The sequence below is a fragment of the Bos javanicus genome, chromosome 6 (assembly GCF_032452875.1).
Source record: "Bos javanicus breed banteng chromosome 6, ARS-OSU_banteng_1.0, whole genome shotgun sequence".
In the NCBI taxonomy this organism is placed as follows: Eukaryota; Metazoa; Chordata; class Mammalia; order Artiodactyla; family Bovidae; genus Bos; species Bos javanicus.
The window spans coordinates 15,791,717-15,815,820 of record NC_083873.1 but is presented as its reverse complement, the minus strand read 5'-3'; the positions used below and the strand labels follow the sequence as shown (position 1 = coordinate 15,815,820).

General features: G+C 41.0%; 1 protein-coding gene across 1 annotated transcript in view; it reads left to right on the top strand.

Annotated features, from left to right (window-relative positions):
• Positions 1-24,104, top strand: part of EGF (epidermal growth factor) — a 102,825-nt gene that overhangs the window by 70,662 nt on the left and 8,059 nt on the right. Inside the window, 8 exon segments of the mRNA XM_061419399.1 lie at positions 1,791-1,960; positions 2,673-2,837; positions 5,812-5,933; positions 11,243-11,357; positions 12,394-12,519; positions 14,510-14,632; positions 15,955-16,099; positions 21,251-21,421. Of these exon segments, the coding sequence (XP_061275383.1) occupies positions 1,791-1,960; positions 2,673-2,837; positions 5,812-5,933; positions 11,243-11,357; positions 12,394-12,519; positions 14,510-14,632; positions 15,955-16,099; positions 21,251-21,421 (1,137 nt within the window).

Sequence of the window (24,104 nt, the reverse complement as noted above, 5' to 3'; positions counted from 1 at the left end):
GCAAGAATACTGGAGTGGGCTGCCATTTCCACGAGGACGTTTGGCTAAATGAAATAAGCCAGTTACAAAAGACAAATATTGTTAACTTAAGGTATTTATTGAATAGAATAGTCACACTTACAGAAACAGAAAGTAACATAGGGTTTGCAAAGGACTGGCTGGGCAGGGACTGAGAAGTTGTTTAATGAGGATAGATTTTCAGTTTTGCAAGATTAAAAAAAATTTCTGGAAATTGGTTGTACAGCAATGTGAATGTATTTTACACTACAGAAACTGTGGGTTATCTTAGGCTTAGAGGGTAAATTTTGTGTTAGGTATTTTTTTTAATCTCAGTAAGCAAAACAAAACAAAAGTTATGTAAAAAGTTCCCTTCCTGCATTAATGGCTTTATTTGGAACAAAGGCTAGATACCAAAATGAATCTTAAGGGCCCCCATCAATAATGATGGGCGCAGACTCATTTCACCAGGACTAATCATTTGAGTTTGCTGCCACTAGAGGGAGACATTCATCCTAGTCCACCAAATCCATTGCTCATTTGTGAAAACGACTGGCCTGGGAAATGTGACTGTATGTGCAGTGATAAAAAGCTTCCAAACTTAGGGGTTCTTAGCCATAGCCTCTAAACACTTGAGATAGTATATTAAAACATCTCTCAGCTTACTAAACACTGGAATATTTTATCAGAGCAGTTTCAGTGGCATGGAGAGGTGGGTTTAGTTGAGGTAAGATGGGAAGAGCCCACTTGGGGGTTGATTAGAGCCATGAATATGGAAGCAGCAGATAATAAATGACTTCCAAAGAACCTGGCTGCAAAGGGTAGGAGAGAGAGGAAAAGAAGAGAGGTCAAGGGGATGAGGGAATTAAGATGGAGAGACCTGGAGATATTAATCAGCTAAAGGAAAGAAGCTGGAGAGATGAAGAGAATGAATAAATGAAAGGGGTAATTGACAGAACAAGGTCCTAGAGTAGGAAAGGAGGTAGGGGTTTAATGCATGGAAATGTGCTGGAGATGGGAATTTGAGGAGACTGTTATTCAGTTACCTTAGATTTTTAAAAAATTTTACAAAAACCTGTGAATTTAGTCTACTACTTATTACTGCCATTCAAAAGACAAGGAACCTAAAAAAAAATTTTTTTAAAGAAAATAAAAATGCCTTATTACTTTATATTACTTTTGGTAAACCATATCTTCCCATTTCAGCTCCAGTTAAGAGTCAAAATACTGCTCACAATATTGCAAAGGGAAAGTTGGCTTCCAATTGGTACTAACTTAGCTTAAGAAGAACGTATTTTTGCAGGGTAGGCAGATATATAGTCATAACAGCAACTTGTTCTTTATTAAAAAGAGTTCCAATTCTAAATCACTACTGGTCATTATGTAAATCAGTAAAAAAAAAAATTCTGAAAAAAAAAGACAAGGAACTTAAGACAAAGAGGAGGAAAATAACTTACCCAGTCAAGCTCTTTAGTCTGTAAGTAGTGATAGAATCACTGAACACGGGAACATTTCTGCCCGGGTTCCTTCTTCTTGGTGCTATTATGTCAGTCACCCACATTCTCTCACTCTCTGAATGCGGAGTGACAACAGGCTTTGCTAGGACTTCGTACCACCAGGCTCCCCTTCTAACAGGTTTCCTCATCGCGCGGGTTCTCCTTGATGTGGGTGGCTCATTACATTGCTTAGCAGCTTATTAAAGAATTGATTTAGTGTAGGAATTGGGTATTCTTTGTCCTTCGAACAATATTTATGATAAAAACAAGATGTTTGTAATGGATTTGACTGCTTCCGGGTCACCCATTTGCCGTGGCTGTGTTTGAGGATCACGTGTGGTTCTCTGATTGGACTATGCCATCGATAACAAGGATGAACAAGAGAACTGGCAAAAATAGCGTACGTCTCCCAGGCAGCATGCTGAAGCCCTCATCTCTGCTTGTAGTTCATCCATTGGCAAAACCAGGTACACTAGTCTTTCTTTGACTGGCATTTGCAACTATTTAAATTGTTTGATGGCAGGGAAGGGAGGGGGGTGTTGCAATTCTCACTAATTTGGGTAGTTATTAAGATTTCCTGAGACTTGAATTTTGTTTAAATTAAGACAGTCTAGCAATGAATTTGGGCTTTATCCCTCCAAGCTCATCTTTTCTTCTCCTAATTAGTTTTTACTTACTTGTTCCTTTTCAAAGACTTGGGTTAAAGGCACTAAGTCCAGGAGCAGGGATGGGTGGGGGGAGCAGTTTAGAAGCCTGCAGAGGAAGCTTCTACCCACATTGGGCTTTTCCTCACGTCCTGAGAATGCCAGTGAGTAAGCTTCAGCCAGGAGTAGGTAAAGCAAAATGGAAAAGCCACTTGGTTTTCCACTGTAACTCTTTTTTCTGAATCACCCTTTGTCAGTTTGACTGGATGATGAGTCTGGAAATCGGATTCCTGTCTTCCCAAATAGCTTCTTGAACAAAAGTACTGGCTAAATTCAATAAATACTCATAAGGTAATAACTTTCTGAGCTTATCTGAGAACCAGTGGCTCTTTATAGGAACTCTCCTGAAATAGCTCTTGATATAAACTCCACTTAGATACAGTGTCTCTCCCCCAAGCTGTATGCTGTACTTTGCATCAGCGGCAACCTTTTCATCTCCAAGCCCATCTGTGAATGCGTGTCTTCTCCCTGCTAGGAGCAGATCCCTGCTTACATCAAAATGGAGGCTGTGAACATATTTGCAAAGAGAGGTATGAAACTGCTCAGTGTTTGTGTCATGAAGGTTTTGTGAAAGCTCCAGATGGAAAACTGTGTCTGGCTCTTCATGGCCATCGGATATTGTCAGATAATATGACAAACTGTGCAGCTGAATTTTCTTACTTTGGCTCAGGAATATCATTCTATATTGATTCCTGTGCTTGTGCTGATTTTTAATATTTTGTGTTATAAAAAGCTCCCTTACTTTTAGGGGTGCCAACTGTCTGTTTTTTTTTTCTCTCTCTCTCTCTTTCTGATGAGTTTCAGCTCCTCATTACAAATTAAATTCAACTGGCCTTCCTTCCCTGCTGGTTCAGACTGTAGGAGACCCAGATTTAGTCCCTGGGTCTGGAAGATTCCCCAGGAGGAGGGCATGGCAACCCACTCCAGTCTTCTTGCCTGGAGAATCCCATGGACAGAGGAGCCTGGTGGACTATAGCTCATGGGGTCGCAAAGAATTGGACACACCTGAGTGATTTTAACTTTCACTTTCAGCTGTAAAATTAATGAACAAAATATAACATTCAAAGTCTTCCAATGCTTCAGCCCCCCATTTATGATATAAGAGACCCAGGTTCGATCTCTGGGTCTGCAAGATCCCCTGGAGTAGGAAATGGCACCCCACCCCAATATTCTTGCCTGGGAAATCCCAAGGACAGAGGAGCCTGGTGGGTTACAGTCCATGGAGTCACAAAGAATTGGACATGACTGAGCAGGTATGCACACACAGCTTATTCTTAGAAATAAATGCCAGTATTTTACCAACTCAGGGAATGTTCAAAGACATTTTCTCCAGTTTTATGGCCTCTATTTTAAAGGCAGTCATATACAACTCCCCAGCCACATGACTGTCTTAATATGAAACGAAAAGTGCTTTATAATAAATAAGTTGAGGATACCAAACAAGTGTGGGGAATCCAGACTGACAAGGCTTGTGATCCACATTTTAAACATGAGTTCGAGGAAGAATAGATCTGATATGACAGGTAACCAGAGGTGCTAATTTACTTTCCTTGAATGTGCATCCAGACAAGTAAGGTATATTTGGATTCATCTCTTGACAGACATCTAATAAGAGAGAACCTAAATTTTATTTTAGATGTTTATAAAATTCATGTTTATCCAATTGGCATGATATAAGTTAGGTGACAGATTGACAGCAAATGGATTAATTTATCCATGGACCAGAACTGGATATTTTGGATTTTCAGATCTATTAATTGTTGCCTTAGGATAACAATTCTCAATCTTTTTGATTTCAGGACCTTTTTATGTTTTTAAAATGATTGAAAAACTGAAGGTTTTTTTGTGTGGGTTTTATTTGTTAAGATTTATGACATTAGAAATTAAAACTAAAAATCTAATATCTATTAAAGTTACAGTAATTTATTATATGTGAACATGTTTTATGAAAAGGAAATCTCTATTTTTCAAAATAAAAATATGTAGTGAGAAGCATGGCATTGTTTTACATTTACATTTTTAATGTCTGGCTTAATAGAGGGCAACCAGATTCTCTCATCTGCTTCTCTGTTAAAGCTGTTGCTGTGTTGTTTTGGTTGGAGCCTATGAAGAAAATCTGGCCTCAGACAGACATGGAACTGGAAAAGGAAAGATTGCTTAATAGCCTTTTCAGATGCCCTTTTTGTATATCTTCTTTTGATATTATTTCAGAACTAGACAGATGGTAGTTTCTCAGAGCCCGTTGCAATGTTGAATCTGAAGTCATATCAATGAACTTCTTGTCCTCTGCTATGTTAAAACCCAGTATTCTTGTTTTATATTTTGCATGAATCTTTTGCTATGCATGATTTTGTTGTGTTTTGGTCATTTAAAAATATTGATTGATTGAGTTATGCAGATCTTCTGAGTGTCATACTAATATACCTACAATAATGTTCATGAGTTATTTATCAAACTCATCAGAAAAGTCTTTGAGTGTCTGGATTTTGTCAAAAACTTCTTGTGGAAAATTTTGTAGAATTGTACTTCTTCACTTGAAAACTCCAATCTTATTATTGGCAACAAGCACTGTGAGCTAATTTTCCTTGAAGAGACAGAATAGCTTCATTCATTTTTGAAAACATGCCAAATCCTCAAGTGTTACTGACAGTTTATCAAACATTCTTTCAGGTAAAAATCATGTTCAGTGGAAAAAAGAGGCTAGTTTTAGCTCAAACATCTAAGATAGACATCATGAGTTCAGTGTGTGCAGTCTTTTCTGTGTGCCTCCCATTTCACTATACAGGATATGAAACAGCAAGTAGGCCATAGTCAATAATTTTAATGCTCCATCATGGTTTTTTAAAGGTGAAGCTAGAGTATGTGCGTGCATGCATGTGTGTGTATGTGGCGGTGAAGAGCATGACCACAGTAGAGATGCCGCTAGGAGCATGACTTGATTCATGCTAAGGCACCACACTTTCACCCATCATTGCTTTTGCCCCATTGGTCAACACAGTGAAAATAATAACGGAGTTATCTGCTTTTTATGAAAATAGTTTTGACCTTCTAGGTGGCGTGCAATGAGACCCCAGGGATCCATGGAGCACACTTAGAGAATATACAGTGTTTTAGGGGATCCATTTCTCCTGTGTTCTAGGGAGTTGCTTAGGTCCCATGCCTATGTTAAGTTATGGTTTTTTTATGCTCTTCCACATTTCTAAATACTGGCAAAGTCAGGCTAAAATAAATGTCTAAAGCAGCCTGAAGGAGAAAGAGTATATATGAAGGCAGGTTGGAGAGGTCAGTTTGTCCTCCATAATGGCAAACAGTGATTATGAGCTGATTCTGTGCATAAGGATTTGGGTATTCTACTGTTACCATTTATGCCAGTACCTAAAAGAGTCCTGTCTTTCTGCCTGGCTCTCCCCACCCTCCATCTCACGTGCATGGAGGGAAGCTGAGAGGGCGTGGTGTGGCAGGGAAGGTTTTCTAAGCTAGACCTTGCGAGTTTCTCTGAATCCTCCTACTCTGAGTCTGAACTCATAACCAACAAGCAGCCATAAATATAAATTAACTCAAACATTTCTTAAATCACAGATGGTAAACTAACTGTATCTGTTGTCCTCCCATAGGTAGTGGAGCCAATCTGAGTAGTGAAGTCCTGCCACTGGACGTCTTAGCCGGCAGCAGAGAGCTTGACTATAACATGGCAGAGTCTCAACACCTGCCAGTGGCCGAGATCATGGTGTCAGGTGTGAATCAGGTGATCTTTGCTACAGCTTTGGTTCCAACAGTTTCCTCCTACTCATTTGAAATTCTGAATGATCTCTCTAACTTAATGTTGACTAAGTCTATGTAAAGTGAGTGATGCTAGACTTTGGACTTGAACTTTGGTCCTTCTCTTCCCAAAGGTTTGTCATATTAGATGGCTCCATATGAGACTGGACATGACTTTACTTGATGAAAGTTGCTGGACTTCTTTTTTTAAAAGAAATCTAACTTGGAGGCAAAACTGAAAAATGGGCAAGAACAGACAGGGAGGCCTGGCATGCTGCGGTTCATGTGGTCGCAAAGAGTCGGACAAGACTGAGCGACTGAACTGATCTGATTTGAGTGGATCCTCATCCGTGCCTAGTGTTTTTGGTATTTGACCCATTTAGCATTACTTCCATCATTGTGAAAAGCAGATGGTAATTGATAAGCAAATATAGGTTGGTTGCTTCAGCTGCTCCAGAAAGTCCACAAACAACAAATGTTAGATTTTATTCTTCTATATTGTACACTTATCACCAAGATGCTAAAGAATGTATTCAATATGTAACAACTTTCAGTTCAGTCAGTTCAGTTCAGTCCCTCAGTCGTGTCCAACTCTTTGCAACCCCATGAATCGCAGCATGCCAGGCCTCCCTGTCCATCACCAACTCCCGGAGTTCACTCAGACTCACGTCCATCGAGTCAGTGATGCCATCCAGCCATCTCATCCCCTGCCGTCCCCTTCTCCTCCTGCCCCCAATCCCTCCCAGCATCAGAGTCTTTTCCAATGAGTCAACTCTTCGCATGAGGTGGCCAAAGTACTGGAGTTTCAGCTTTAGCATCATTCCTTCCAAAGAAATCCCAGGGCTGATCTCCTTCAGAATGGACTGGTTTGATCTCCTTGCAGTCCAAGGGACTCTCAAGAGTCTTCTCCAACACCACAGTTCAAAAGCATCAATTCTTCAGCACTCAGCTTTCTTCACAGTCCAACTCTCACATCCATACATGACCACTGGAAAAACCATAGCCTTGACTAGACGAACCTTTGTTGGCAAAGTAATGTCTCTGCTTTTGAATATGCTATCTAGATTGGTCATAACTTTCCTTCCAAGGAGTAAGTGTCTTTTAATTTCATGGCTGCGGTCACCATTTGCAGTGATTTTGGAGCCCTGAAAAATAAAGTCTGACACTGTTTCCGCTGTTTCCCCATCTATTTCCCATGAAGTGATGGGACCGGATGCCATGATCTTCGTTTTCTGAATGTTGAGCTTTAAGCTAACTTTTTCACTCTCCACTTTCACCTTCATCAAGAGGCTTTTGAGTTCCTCTTCACTTTCTGCCATAAGGGTGGTGTCATCTGCATATCTGAGGTTATTGATATTTCTCCCGGCAATCTTGATTCCAGCTTGTGTTTCTTCCAGTCCAGCGTTTCTCATGATGTACTCTGCATATAAGTTAAATAAACAGGGTGACAATATACAGCCTTGATGTACTCCTTTTCCTATTTGGAACCAGTCTGTTGTTCCATGTCCAGTTCTAGGGAACCTAATTCTTTTATACTCTGTTCACTCATGAAGCTGCTGCTGCTTCTGCTAAATCGCTTCAGTCGCGTCCAACTCTGTGCGACCCCATAGATGGCCGCCCACCAGGCTCCCCCATCCCTGGGATTCTCCAGGCAAGAACACTGGAGTGGGTTGTCATTTCCTTCTCCAATGCATGAAAGTGAAAAGTGAAAGGGAAGTCGCTCAGTCGTGTGCGACTCTTAGTGACCCCACGGACTGCAGCCTACCAGGCTCCTCCGTCCATGGGAGTTTCCAGACAAGAGTACTGGAGTGGGGTGCCATCGCCTTCGACTCATGAAGGTAGTGGTTTTCAAACAGGGTTTAGCTCAGCCCTAAAGCTCCTGCAAACCCCACCTCTTCTTCATGCTAGGTCTCTGCCATTCAGTCAGTGCAGCTCTGCTTTGAAACATTTTATTTGTTTGTATTTCTGAGTAAATCTTAATTTTAACACAGTATGTGGCTTAAAAATCAATTGGAGAACTCCATATTAGGACTTCATATACACTCAACCACAACTTTTGTTGTTGGCAAAGTATAGTTAACAAGGCCCTGGAACCTCTTACCTCTCTTTATAGGAATTTATCAGTGTGATTTTTGATATAATACAAAGAGGTGAATATTTTTAGTAATAATTTTTACAGACCGTTAGAGTTTACCAGATCCTTTAAATGTATTCTCTAATTTAACCCTTATCACAGTGTCTCATTTTACAGATTTGAAAACTGAAACTAAGCTATATTATTAAGTTAATGACTTGACCAAAGATTTTGAAAATTATGACTGAGTAGTTATCAGTAATTCATGTCAAGAAAAGAAGTACTGGAAACATAGTTACGTTAGGAATATTATTCATCTGGTGACTATTTATTTGCCGTACGCTGTGCTATGGGCTGGTGACAGCATGCTGAGCTAAATGCAGCCCCAGCCTCCAAAGTCACAGTCTGATACTGAGACAAACAATATGATAGAATAATACAGTAGAGATAATAAATATCAGCAGTATGGAGAACCTTCCTCTAAGCTGATAGAAGATATTTTGAAAGCCTATTGTTTGGGGAACTCAAAAACCAAGGTGAATGACAGATGGGAAACTAGGCCCCATGGGTGCAATGAGCAAGTGACAACATGGCCAGAGATGTGGAATACACATATAATAGGCTGTGTTTGGCTTCCTACCTGGAGACTGTAGAATGAACGAAATTGTCCTGGTGAACTGCCTCATCTTTCCTTCCCTGGATTCTATTCTATTTTGTCTTAGCCTGTGAAGTTTTAGTTCTGCCTGTGTGTGGTTAAGAGGTCTTACTTATGTTTTGTAGTGAAATTTTCATTTCAAGCAAGTAGCTATAATAAAAAGAGTTTGAAAACTTTATATTAGATTTTAGGTCAGTATGTTTTTATTCCCCAAAGACACATAATGATATGTGGCAAGTAGATCTGTGTACCACATGGCAAAGCGATTCAATCATAAAAAGTTTCATTGTGAAATTTATTAAAATCACAAATTCTTCTAAATTCATGACTAAAATGTAAAATTCTTAATGTAGCCTGTTGAGCCCTGGAGAAACTAACTTGTGTCTACCTCATGAGCCTTAGTTTGTGCCCTTCTATCCCCGCTTTGGATGGCCTTCTTCCATTACATAGGCCTTGCCTGTAACACGCAGGTGTTGTTTTCTTGACTTACAGTGCTCTTTCTAACCCCCTCCCCACCAAGTCCTGTGAATCCTTCATATCTCAACATAATATGCTGTTTCTCAGAAAGACTTTCCTAGTCTCCTGACCAGGCAGTACAAGAGCTGTTTCAGCCCTCTTGGAAGCCAGTATTGTTTTTGACTGTGCTCATTACACATAAACTTCAGTAATTAATCATGTAAGAAAGCAGAACTCTCATCTATATCCTCCACCACTGTATTTTTGGCCCTCATGAGGATCTGACACATAGTAGGCATTTTGGAGTGAATTAATTTTGTTAGTTTTACTAACAGACTGCAGAGTCTTTTCTAGTGTGATAAGGCTAATTCTGATACAGGCCATCACAATGCTTTTCTCCTTTATCACCCTTATCTAGATATGTATATTTCAAAATTTTCAAAACTTTTTTTTTTTAATCACTTTTTGTTCAAGTTCTTAAAACAACCATGTGAAGTAGACTGGATGGAAACTGTCACTGTATTTTAGAGAGGAGGCACGTGGAGCACAGGCATTCGCTCCTTCTGGAGCCAGGGGGTGGCAAAAAGAACTTTGGCTATGGCCTACCCCCCAACTGCAAACGCATGTCCATTGCTTTTCATTGCCTGGGGGATTGAAAGCAAAAGAGAAAGTGAAGTCGCTCAGTCGTGTCCGACCCTTTGCCACCCGTGGACTGTAGCCCACCAGCCTCCTCCCGTCCATGGGATTCTCCAGGCAAGAATACTGGAGTGGGTTGCCATTTCCTTCTCCAGGGGATCTTCCCAACCCAGGGATCGAACCCAGGTCTCTCTCCTGCAAGGCAGGCAGACGCTTTAACCTCTGAGCCACCAGGGAATCCTGGGGGATTGCAAGTTACCAAGTAATTCCTGAATCATATTCTAATTCCACTAGTGACTTAAAATGTCTGGGGTAATTGGATGCTGTCCACCATACTCTCTGAACAGCCTTGTGATTTGGGAGCTAGTCTTCCAAATAAATGCTGAATCCAATGGATAACTGATTTAGGCTGAACTTATCCACCTCAAAGAGTCACGAGTGACAGGAGGTGACCAAGCAAGCATGAAAGGCATGTATTCCCACAAAAGAAATCTTTTCACTCAAATAGCGAAGCAAGTCAAATGCAATTACCCGATGTCTACATTCTCATGGGACTTGAATCCTACTTAGATCACTTAACTTTCTTTAATTTATGGGCAACTTTGGAGGGTTTCTTGACCTCTTCTATATTCAGATGAGCAAGTTTACCAGTGAAAAGACAGAAGATAGTTTATATCCTGCTGTGGTATGTCAGATACCCCCAACTCCAACAGAGAGGAGGCATTTGGAGAATGATTTCATACATAAGTAGCTAAAGGAAGAAAAAAAAACTTGCTCATGTTTATGGCTCAACAGGCAACTCTGTTCCCTGGGGCATTTGCATTTCAATGGAGTATGAAATGAAATGATCCATTTACAGCATTTAGTTTGTATGGTTCATAACTCTGTAAAAGTGCCTAGAGGTTTGCAAGTCACGGCATAAATCTTGATAGTAAAACATACATTTTTGACATACATATTCTATTATACATGAAACATAATTTTAGTAAATTGACAGTAAATCTTTTTATGATGAAATCTCTTTGTCATGTTGGTACATAGACCTACTTGCTACATATTATCTTTGGGAGATAAGAATATGTTGACCCTTTCATGATGGTTGGGAATTCTCAAATAAAGCAATACAATTTAAAACATTTGAGTCCATTTACTCCTAGAAATGTTATAGTTCAAATTTGCAAATTCTTTAAAAAATTATAAATAAGTTCACAGGAGGGTTCTGAACACCACATAATTCTTTAAGACTGAAGATTTGTTGAGAGCATGTAAACAGAAGCATATGGCTTGTGGACCCTTTGATATAGATACAGATTACAGATCAACATGGTGTTTCTGTTTGGAGGTTAACCTGTCCCAGAACTTGACAAAAGAAGTTCTAGAATGTTCTGTAGAATGCAAAGCATTAAAGTCTATTTTTTTCCTCTGAGATCTGAAAATAATCTGATAGGGTTCTTACTGTTTGCAGATAATAAAGACTGATGCCATGGGATGCAGTACACAGGCTGAGTGCCTTTCAAAGGGAGCAGATGTCACATGTCAGTGTTTGAAAGGATTTGCTGGAGATGGAAAACAATGTTCTGGTAAGAGCAAAATCCAAATACACATATCTGGAAAATAGTGAATAAAAAAGATTCTCTCAGATTGTATTGACTCAAAATCTCCAGGAGGATTTATGTTATCCTCAGGTATGAGTAAATTATTTCATATTAGCTAAAAGGTAGTGGATATATGCATAGAAAAAAATGAAACATAGAGTATATGCTCTAGTGCATTGAGTTTATATTAGAATTCCATAATGTATATAGTTGATATTAAGGAGATGAATTTATAATTAGCTTTAGAAGCATGAATTTGAGTTCAAGTCAAATTTATAAACTCCCCAATTCCAAGAAAAACAACTTTTCCCCTCAAAGGCTTAGATCATAAGTTTTAATTTATTAAATAGGCTTTGCTGGATAGGTTTCTTTTTTTAACTTTTAATTTTGTGTTGGAGTATAGCCAGTTGACAAAGTTGTGGTAGTTTCGGGTGTACAGCAGCAGAGAGACTCAGCCACGCATATACATGTATCCGTTCTCCCCCAACCTCGCCTCCCATCCAGGCTAGATAGGTTTCTATTTTATTTTGATGGCCATTGTTGTAAATGTTCTTATGGTTTGAAACTCTGGCACAAAGTGATTTACTTACACATACTTAGCTAGTCAAACACTGAGAAATCTGTGAAAATTGATTCAGAAATGAACTTTGGGTCCAAATGCAGGCTTGCATTATGTTTGCAAACAGTACCTGTAAATGGCTAGATGAGTGTATGTAAGATTACACTATTCTTTCCTACTATGGGCTTCCCTGGGTGGGTCAGACAGTAAAGAATCTGCCTGCAATACAGGAGACCAGGGTTCGATCCCTGGGTTGAAAAGATTCCCTGGAGGAAGGGAATGCCTACTGACTCTAGTATTCTGGCCTGGAGAATGCCATAGACAGAGGAGCCTGGTGGGCTACAGTCCATGGGCTCACAATGAGTCAGACACAACTGAGCGACTAACGCTTTCATTTTCCTACTGTAGTAGTTTATACCAGGATTGCGTGCATATTTCACTAGCTCATTGTTTTGCCTGCAGATGTAGATGGACGTGAGATGGGTCTCTCAGTTTGCCCTCCCACCTCCCCCAAGTGTGTCAATACAGAAGGCGGCTATGTCTGCTGGCGCTCAGAGAGCTACCAGGGAGATGGAATCCACTGTTTGGGTAGGAAAGCTGTGTGTGGAGGGAAGTGGATAGGGGCAAGCCTTGGAGAATCACTGAATGCTGGGTGTGGCAGTTTGAGAAAAGACAGGGTATAACTGCAGTGATACATGTTAAGTCGAAAAGGGGAGTTGTGTGACCTGTTCAAACTGACATATTTCAGTTCGTGGTAAATAGTCAAGTCTGTGCCCTTTGGCCATGACCGCACTACTTAGCGCCTACCCTCTACAGAGGCTGTTTTCCCCTCTGCCTTTCTAATTCTTTCTCTGGGGGTTGAGTGACATCACTACCTGATCAATACCCCATACTGTGAGCCATCAAGGGGAAAACCGGACAGCGTTTTCTTTGTCACTGAATTTGGCAACTGAACTGTGGTGAACTTCAGAGCTGACATGGGTTTGTTGGAAGTCACTGCTGTGCGTGAAGATTCTATCAGAGGGTTCGCTGGCTGGCTCTTGATCAGTTCAAGCCACTGACATTTAAATATAAGCAGCGAATGATTAAGACCTCTTTCATAATCACCATCCTCTGCCAAGGTCTGGGTGTGGCTGGTTGGGTTGGGAGTTCACTTAGTGGATATCATGTACCATTCCAGGTGCCAATAGCACAGCATCACTGTACAAGTGAAGACCTGACTTGAAGCCATCCTGGCCCAGTAAAATAGTTATCTCAAGTTTTATGGGGCTTTAAAATGTCTCTTCCAGTGTTTTCTTTTCCTTCTGAAAACATGGAAATCTTTTCACGGTGAAGGGCAGATGCCCTGATAAGAAACTGAAAATGGCATGGCTTTCTCCCACACGTTGAGGTTAAAGATGAAATATCAGTCATAACTACCAATTTTCTGGATCTGGTTGATTTAAATCAGACCTTTATCAGATTAGTTTTGTGGAGTCCACAAACATCTGTAAATGCTCTTTTAAGCACATATTTGGCTGTCAGTCAGGAAAATGTCACTGCTCTAATTAAACAGGCTCATAGATAATTTAGACAAACAGGCTTTATATTTCATTTACTTTGAAGAAAAAGGAAGGTATACTTTCTTGGATGTTTAAAGTCAGTATACTCTGGATTCCGACTCTATTACTCACATACCTCCTTTCATGTAGCAGAGCGTTAAGGCCCAGCCTGCCTGAGTGGCATGGAGTCCTCAGGTCACATAGAAACAGTGAGCTTTTTCTTGTTCTCTGCATTGTTCCCCACCTTTAGAATATAATCTAAAATTAATGCAGCTGTGATAAGTAGTGAAGAAAGATGTGCATCATAAGAGAACTAAAAATGAAGTGGGAGTTTAGAATAGGTAGAAATACCTGTTTGAGGTATTGGGAAGGACTTCATGGAGGAAGTATTACTTTGGATGAACCTGGGGGCATGAGTACGCTTTATTAGGCATTTGAGTCAGTGGTGCAATGATGGGAGGTGTGGTTGGGGAAGATCAATGTGGCACTGATGCTTAGGAGAGTAGAGGAGAGATGGGATACGGGGAATGTAGGAAGGCTACTCCTCTTACAGCGATGGAAAATTGAAGAGAGGAAGGACCTAAAGGTTATGGTGGTGATAACTAAGAACAGAAAAGATGGGTAGTTGGGAAAGAAAGAGATGATTTCATTTATATCTGTGTTAAAAGGGCAAAATGTTTTATTTAATAGGATCTGAACTTCTAAATGTTTACCTAGAGATAGTTTACCATCTCCAACTTTCCCACAGAGCTATTTGTGCTGGGAAGTTTCCTTTCCTTCCAAGCAGTAAGGAAGCTTCCAGCCTGACATCAGGAGTTTACCTGCATGGGTATGCACCCCAGGGACCCAGTTCATCTCTCTTTCCAACATGGATAATAGAATTTTTGAATCTAAAAATGTACAGAGCTCTGAGAACATGTATCACGACACAAATTGAAGATGCTTCTTTTCCAGAATATTGGGTTTTTCAATTACTATATGAGCCTCTGGTCTCCTCTGCACCTCACTTTTCTCTTTCCTACTCCTTTTTCCTGGAGATATTGATGAGTGCCGACGGGGCGTGCACAGCTGTGGGGAAAATGCCACCTGAACAAATATGGAGGGAAACCACACTTGCACGTGTGCTGGCGACTTGTCTGAGCCTGGACAGATTTGCCCTGGTAGGTTGGTGGGTGGTTTGGATCCAAGGGGAGGGACTTGATTCCCAAAAAATCTCTACTTAAGTGTGTTTTCATTAGAGCTTCAAGAAATCATTTGGTTCAATCAGGCTGGTGAGTTTCCTCTCCTGATTAGATTGATGATAAGGTCGAGAATGAAATGGTCCAAGTTTTCTTAATTTAATAGCATCTGGAATAAATCCTTTTTTATTATTCACAATGCAATATAGGTGAGAACACAGGTGGTTCTCTTTAACTATTCAGTTAATGTCCTGATTTGTAATGTTGATTTTGGGGGCCGCTGGGAGAACTTGGCAGGGCTAGACAGGTTGGGGAGGATGTCTGGTCTGCTGGCATTTTGAATCACTTTCAAGGATTTTAAAGTATAACTTTAAAAATCAGTATTTCTTGAGCTGAATGAGAACTTTTAAAATTGTTAATTATAGTCCATTTCTGCTTCCTGAAACCTCCCCCTGCAAAAGCAGTATCTTCTCACCATCAGCACTCCAGAATGGGGAGGGGTGGTCAGAGGGTGGCGGGGGGTTGGCTTCAAAGACACCGGAAGCCAGAATCAGCTTAGTCACTGACAGCCATTTACCCATCTCAGCCCTGCAAGCAGAAAACATCCTGAAAAAGGAAAATTCGGCACTTGTTTGGGGCTCTGGTTTTTCAGTATATTATTTTCTCAAATAATTTGCTCTTCTTAGAGGTATTGAAAAACTCCTAATATTTATGTAGTCAGCTACACACCCTAATGTTTTTCTTTTAAAGAGCAGTGAACCATTAATAAAAGGGACTTTTCCACTTGGGCATCCCCTCTGTTATGGTAACATTTCCTCTCTGTCAAAGTTGCTAGTCCTGTCTTTGAGGGCTCCCCTGAAAGTTAAATTGCGTTTAGAAGCAAGTATCCTGTGGGATAAAATTTTGAGACTCCCAGGGAACTGGGAGTAATGGACTGTATAGTGGTGGGTGGTTATAAGCCATGAAGAGAGACGGTTGTTCAGTGAGACCCTCTTAAGCTAACTGTTGTTTTACATGGTGTGTTTTTATAGATGACAGATGGCTTTTATAAGAGATCTGTACTCAGGGTTCATATGGTCTTAGGATTGACCATTCTCTTACTTGCCTCCAATATACTTTATATCAGATAGTGCTGAACCTTAAGCAAAATGGGTGACTCCATAGCAAATTCCATAAGGTCTGGTTAAGAAAGTGAAATTATTGTTCCATATGACAAATTGTTCACAGAAACTAGTTCCTGATGTTGATATCTGAAAGACTCCAGTCACTTCAGAAAGTAAAAGAAATGCCTTTGATTCTTCTAGACTCTACTCTGCTGTCTCACCTTGGGAAGAATGGACACAATTTTTTGAAAAAATGTTTCCCTGAATATACCCCGAATTTTGAAGGGTACTGCCTCAATGGTCGTGTCTGTATATATTTTGGCATTGCCAACCTGTTCTCCTGCCAGTAAGTCAAACTATTTTTCTGTAGAGATATGATATTGCAGCCCATAAGTTTTAGTGAATTCAAAAAATTTATATTGAGATTTTTCTATAATTAAACTTTTCCATAGTGAAAAATATATGTAATTTATATATGTAAATCTGGGCTTCCCACATGGTGCAGCAATAAAGAATCTGCCTGCCCGTGCAGGAGAGGCAGGAAACTCGGATTCCGTGCCTGGGTCAGGGAAGAGCCTCTGGAGGAGGAAGTAGCAACCCATTCCAGTATTCTTTCCTGGAGGTGGAGAGAGGAGCCTAGTGGGCTTACAGTCCATGGGGTCGCAGAGTCTGACATGACTGAGCACACACACATGTAAATCTGTTATTTACATATATATATATATATATATATAATGTGTGTATTACACTCTTTCTGAATATTTCACACACACCCCAGGTGTCAGTGGCAAATATGAAATTTAAGGAATTGGGTGATTTCCCCTCTGACTTAAATAACTTGCTGTTACTACTGGTACAGTCTGGGAAGTAAACAGAGAATTTCTTAAAACTTCTATTTTATGCCAAATAGATGGGGAGCATCAGTGCTACGTTTCTAAATTTTAAAAAGTGTTACATACAGTCACACTGGGCCTCCATTTTTCTCCCTGTACATCCTAATAGTTGGCGTTTGCATTTTTGTTGTTAACAACTGATAAATGCAGCCACGGCTGCCTTTGCTCTGCCTTGGTCACTGTGATGGCTTTGGTGGGTTATGTGTCAGCCTGCTCCCACCATACTCCCTCAAAACCGTGCCCCTCAGTGTTTAGTAAAACCCCGCCCAGAAGATCTAGTTCTGTATCAAATCTTACTTTTAGTAACTTTCATAATCTGAAGGCAATCTGAGGGAATGGATAGATACTGAAAAATAAATAGGTCTCTTCTGGCTGGCCTCCTGACTCAGTGATAATTTTCTCTGTGCCTAATGATGGAGTGAGAGAGTACGTTGATCCTCATGAGTAGGTGCTATAAGCTTAAAAGCTTTGATTATTAATCATAATTAGTAGAAACATAGTCTAAATTACTAGGATAAATTATATTCTGTGATGAAGAATATGGCCTTGCATTAGAAATCACGTCATCCTGACAAAAATAGTGGGAAATGTTTGTGAATATTAGAAAAAATAACTCAGTCCTAATAGAAATCTGTTTTCATATTCATATTTCATGCCATGATTTTCTAACCTAAGATAAATTTAGTACTTGATGATAATCATTCTTGATTTTGATAATAAGGATCAAATTGTTTTCATCTGTTCATGGCTTTTTATTATTCCCGGTAATGAAATTATGAAAACAAGTATCCTAGCAATGGTTTATGTTTCTCTCTGACACTTTAACTTTGGATTATTAAAGGCATTATAAGAAGAAGAAGGGTACTGCAGAGTTATGTATTGTAGTTAGCACATCAATTTCACTTGGAACTGATAGCACCAATCATTAAATGACTTGTGAACACTCTTTAGCACACTGCTTTCGTTTCTGTCATTAAAACCCGATGAAAATATCATATTCCTCTAATAATATTTTAAATATGAGTTGCTACAAAATGACAATTAAACTGGATCTAACACTTAAATTTAAGCACCTTTAATGGCACCCCACTCCAGTACTCTTACCTGGAAAATCCCATGGACGGAGGGGCCTGGTGGGTTGCAGTCCATGGGGTCGCTAAGAGTCGGACACGACTGAGCGACTTCACTTTCACTTTTCACTTTCATGCATTGGAGGAGGAAATGGCAACCCACTCCAGTGTTCCTGCCTGGAGAATCCCAGGGACGGGGGAGCCTGGTGGGCTGCCGTCTATGGGGTTGCACAGAGTCGGACACGACTGAAGCGACTTAGCAGCAGCAGCAGCAGCAATCAAAAGCAATATTTAAAATATCACCAGAGTTCTCATTAATCTGGATCATAATTTGTTTTTGAATTCTATATCTAATAAAAACATGGATTTGTCAGATATCCAACCCTTCCATCCTTCCATGCCCCAATGACCTCACCTTGTATTTTTTTAATTCCATAAAAAGAAAACATCTCTAGGGAGTGCTTCTCAGTCCAACAGTTATTAGAAACATCTCACAGGCATCATTCTGCACATGTATACATGAGTGCTAAGTTACTTCAGTCATGTTCAACTCTGTGCGACCCTGTGGACCATGCCCACCAAGCTCCTCTGTCCATGGGATTCTTCAAGCAAGAATACTAGAGTGGTTGCATGCCTTCCTCCAGGGGATCTTCCCCCAACCCAGGGACTGAACCCAGGTCGTCTGCATCTCCTGCCGTGGCAGGTGGGTTCTCTACCACTAGCGCCACCTGGGAAGCCCAGAGACTGTTCACGATGTTGTGAGCAGGTTAGTAAAGGAACTTTCTTCCTTCCTTGCTTGGAGGCAATGGAAGCTCCCCTCCCAGATGTAGGAAATCCCAGCTGCCCTGGGGATGCAGAGGATATGAGAACCGGAAGTCTCTACACCACAGGCCTCCTCAGAGGGCCCCTGCTCGGGGGTTCTCAGAGGATTCCAAACCTCTTGAGCACAGAAGAGGTCCTCATTTATTCTGGTTTGGCTCTGAACCAACCCACAGCCTCTAGGGCAGGTCTTCTTCAGCCCAAGTTGCCCAAACTATGGTGCTGTGAAATGTTTCATGAGAAAAGGATCGTGTGGCACAGTTTAAGAAATGCTGCTTACGCTAGCCTTCAATTCTTGATTCATGGTCACCACAACATGTGAAAAAGTCTTGTTGACCTTTGTTTAGTCCAGAACTTGAAATTGTTTGACCATGGAACCAAGCTTATTTGGCTAGGAAACTTTCTGTTTAATGTAGGAGAAGAATTAATCAAAACCCAAAAAATTAGTGATGTGTGGCCTGCCCTTGTGAAATGCTGGCTGATTGCTCTGGGCCTTATAAGGCTGAAAGGCTTTGATATCGCAGCCTGCTTAACTCTCCAGACTCTTATCATGTGCTTGACTTATTACTTGAGACTTTACGATCTCTGAGAGGATCGGAGGTGTGGCCTGTTAATATCCACCAGTTTAAAAATGGCTGCTAGGTGTTAATAATGGATGTGTATAACCAATGGGTTGTTGTTAAAACATGTGTTGTTGTTAAATGGATGTGTTAAAACAGCATCAGCAAAGCCAGGAATAACTGGATGGTCCTCCATGGTGCTATACTCAGATCGTGCATGCTCTTGCAGAGTCAGAACAGTTTTTCAGAGGTGCATGGAACTGAAAACTCTTTTTGGATGTGGCCCAACGTAGTAGAAAGAATACAGAGAAACCATTTGAAATCAGAGAACCATTTGAATCAAAACTGCCATTCACTAGCCGTGTGACCTGGTACAAATTATGTAACTCCTCTGCATCTCACTTTCCTCATCTATAAAATGGAAATCTACCATTGAGAACAAAACAAAAGTGCCCAGCGTTCAGCTGCTGAGTCATGTCTGACTCTTTGCAACCCCGTGGATTGTAGCATGCCAGGCTCCCCTGTCCTACACTATCTCCTGGAGTTTGCTCAGATTCATGTCCCTTGAGTCGGTGATGCTATCTAACTATCCCAGTATCAGAAACATAATGTGTATAGCAAACGCTGGTTTCTTTCCCTTCTGTCTCTGAAAGTGACTTGCCAAAGCTCCTATGACTAACTCAAGGTACAACTAGGACTAGACTTGAGATCTCTTCTGGGGCTTGATCCATGCAGGAGATGCATGATTCATCTAAAGCTTGTCCCTTGCTGCCTCTTCCCATCATGGGGACTGATGTCCATTCTCTGTGTATTCATGCCTTCATCTCCTTCTGGAATAAAGTGGGGGCATGGGTATATAGTTAGTGGATCCAGGGCCAAGGGGAAGAAATTCCTAACAAGTGAGCATCACAAAATGCTTAGTAGACTATTTTTAAAGTTTATGCTCTTTCAAAGAATAATTAATTCTACTCAAGATCCTGAGAGGCTCTGGAAGCATGCGTTCCCAGTAGATGGCAGCATTGTTTCATTTACTTTCACATAAAAGTTCACAGCCTGTGTTGGTTGCTAATAGTGTTAGTCACTCCGTCCCATCTTGTGTCTTGGACTTCTTGAGACCCCATGGACTGTAGCCCACCAGGCTTCTCTGTCCATGGGATTCCCCAGGCAAGAATACTGGAGTAGGTAGCCATTCCCTTCTTCAACGTATCTTCCCAACCCAGGGATCGAACCCAGGTCTCCATTACAGGCAGATACTTTACCTACTATCTAAGCCACCAGGGAGGCCCCATATGAACAACAATAATTCCAGTAACAGTTTCACTAATGAACAGCGGGATGTTGGTGAATGCCGCTTTTCCCTCCACTTAGTTTTTCTCTCTTGAAGAAAGTAAGTGTGTGCTTCTTGTTACCACTGAGACCTTTTGGATCTATGACCTTTAAGAAAAAAGTAAGAAAAATGGTTTCCTCTGCTTCCTGTTCAGAGGCTACTCACATTCTTTTATAACCTGGTCTCAAGTAAAAGACTCTGCTTTCAAATTCTTCCTTCCTTTGACTTATATTGATTGCAATCTGGCCAAACATTTGTTTGAAAACTCCCTTTGCTCCTAGGGCAGGGTTGCTTTGTGTTGGTCTTAGAGAGAGGCAGTTCGTCTTTTAACAGAAATTGATCTTTAATCAGTGTTCTGCAGTGCCTTATAGAGATGGTATGCAAATAACCCCGAATCAATCCCAGGGCCAACAGACCAATGGGGGAAGTCTATGCTGCAGTAACTTGTAGATCAGAGTGCTTTCAACTGACCCGTTTGGCTTCCTGGGGTGTCAGCGGTAAAGAAACTGCCTGCCAGTACAGGAGAGACGGTTCGATCCTTGGGTCGGGCAGATCCCTTGAAGAAGGAAATGGCAACCCATTCCAGTATTTCTTGCCTGGAAAATCCCATGGACAGAGGAGCCTGGTGGGCTACAGTCCATGGGTTTGCAAGAGTGGGACACAGCTGAGTGACTGAACAACAGCAGCAACTGAGCCCTGATGGATTTCCCATAGTCTTCACAAAGTATGAGGCTGAAGTGTAGAGGCTGAGAGATGACTGGCTAGTACAAGAATGTAAGTGTTTCTGGCCATGGCTCACTGCTGACTTCTGTCTGTGTGTTGCCACAGCTGTCCCATTGGCTACCCTGGGAAGCGAGGTGAGTACATAGACTTCGATGGGTGGGATCCGCACAGTGCAGGCCGTGGGCATCAGTGGAACACCAGCCCGGTGGCTGTCCGTGCGCTGGTGCTGGCTTTCCTGCTGCTCCTCGGGCTGTGCAGAGCTCACTACTACTACAGGTGATTTTGCATCCACTGGAACTTTCCACCTCCTTCAAGCTCCTCCCAGGGGCTCTTGGAGATGAGCTGCTTCTACATACTTATTTCATTTAAAAACTGGAAGAACAGGAAATAGAAAACAAAACAAAACAAAAAATGATCCAGGGTTTCACTGCTCTAAAACATCTGTGGTTTTATTGTTCCTTTCCAGTCTTTGTCCATGGACGTATGTAGTATATTGGGTGGCTATATAACATCATGCATTTTCATATTCCAACTTTTTCTTTTAGCATCACAGGCTTCTCCTTACCCCGTCCCCAGCCTGCATAACTATAATTTTTCATACATCCTGTCCATTGAGTTGATTTCCCACAAAATACTAACTTCTGCTCAAGAATATCAGTGTCTTCCCTAAATTGGAAGGAAGTTTCTGGTTCTTGGAGTTTGTGTTTTTAATCATTTCCAGTTAAAAGCTCAGAACTGTGGAATAATAGTATTTACATATTTATTACACACAAAAACCCCACTACATTGGGCATCGTATTGTTTGCTCATTTTCCACTTTCTTAAAAAGTAGGCCAGCGTCATCTACTATTTTCAATATTGAAAAGCATTTTATGTACTATTGTAGTTTGTCTGGCTAATTTAGGGCTTAATAAATGCTTTCTGTTCTTATTGTTATGATTTTCCAAGAACTATAAGCTTCCCCAAGGAGTCCCACATTCCAAACCCTTTTCTATCTTGAGACACAGGATTCACGGGCAAAAATTTGACATTTTAATTCAGTGGTCCATCAGTAAACTTTGTACTTTTTAGCCTAGTGTTCAGTCAATATGTTGGATGTTTGTAGACAGAATACTGAATAATCAGCTGTTCATCCATTGGACAGAATGTCAAAAGAAAAGCAGATGTTTGGCAAATACTGTAAAAAAAAAAAAAATGGAAGGAAGAAACTTAAGTCCACATGTACTATAATTGCTAAGTTTTTTTTTTTTTTTTCTTATTCTGTGGACTACAACATAATAAGATTCTCTTGGGATCAAATTAAAACTGCCAACTTAAATATTGCCACATCACTGATATATACCAGTAAATACAACTCCAGCACTGAGTTTGTCAGTTAGGTGTGTTGAGCAATTTTCTTTAAAGAGATAAAATCAGTTATTCCTCCCTTTGTATCAGTCTTGCCTGTCTTATTTAGATTAACTGTCCAAACACTATTTGTTTTGTGTATCTCTGAAAAGGCTATTTGTGAAACTAAATTTTTTGAAGTATGGTAGTGTAATTACTTCATGAAACTTGATTTCTTGAAAGGCCTGCTTTGTAAGAAAATCAACAGGAAGTATGTTCCACAAACTACCTTGAAACTTTGGAACTGTTTATGTTAACCACTTCAATTGTTCTCTTTGATGCCTTTGGTTAAAAATAATAACCCACACAATTTCCCAGTGGGTTCCATCTGTTACATGGAATTCACAGCTCCTGGCATGGGCTTCCAGAGCAGCCCCTATCTTCCTATTGCCCTTCCTCAGATGGGCAGATGGGACGATCCCCTGGAGAAGGGAAAGGCTCTTCACTCCAGTATTCTGGCCTGGAGAATTGCATGGACTCTAAAGTCCATGAGGTCGCAAAGAGTTGGACACGACTGAGCAATTTTCACTTTCAGATGGGCAGACAGGCCTGTGTGGCTGAGGGTTGCACTCCCAAAGGGAATTGAGCTGCCATCTGCCTTGAAGTAGTAGCGCTGTTTGGGAATCTTGAGGCTGGCTGGTGTCTTCCCCACCGCCTTTCCCTCATTGCCTTCCCTTAGATGGCTGCTCAGATGTGATGCACCAGCCTCTCTCCCTCTTGAGGCTGGGCTCTGAGGACAGGGGTCCCTGTTAGATCTCCTTTCCTTTTGCCCCCTCCCCTAGGGCATGACACCATGCCTAGCATAGACCTGGATGGAGCCTAGGCTTTATATCTGTTGAAAGCAAAACAAAACAAAGCACAACAGGAGAGTTATGAGTTGAGTTTTATCTGGAGCAAAATGAAGACTACAGCTCAGGAGACAGCAGTTCAGATAGCTCTGAGAAACTGCTCCAAAGAGGTAGAGGGGAACGTCAGAATATATGTGATTTTGGTGAAGGCAGGGGGAGGACGTGTGATCAAGCACATATTTTTTTTGCAGAAGGTTATTGCTAGTCATGAGGAGCAAATATCACCATGAAGAATTTTAGTATTTTTCTAGGTACAAGGAGATGCAAGAATTTGGTTCATAAAATCTTTTCCTGAAAAATTTTTAACTCTCTGAAACTGTGTCCTGCCAGATTTTCCCAGAGCACAGAGTGCTTCACTTCTGCTCTTCACCCTGAACTCCTTTCAGGGGGTGTTGAAGGTCAGCAGCTCTAGCAGCTCATGACTTAATCCTTATAGAGGTAGATGGCGCATGCCAATTTGTAGCTGGCCCATCACTGTGACCCAGCCCCTGGGCTGCCCTTGGTAGCCACGTGCCTTGGGTACATCACTACTGTTTTCCAACACCACTGGCTTCACTAATAAGATGGAGTTAATATTGTGTGTCACACAATTGCTGTGATAGTGTTTCTATAGGCACTCCCCTCTCTACAAATTCAAAGTCCATTTAAGCAGAGATTTTGTTGTTTTTCCATTGCTTTGTCTCTAGTACTAGCACAAGGCCTAGGATATAGTTAGTACTCAGTCG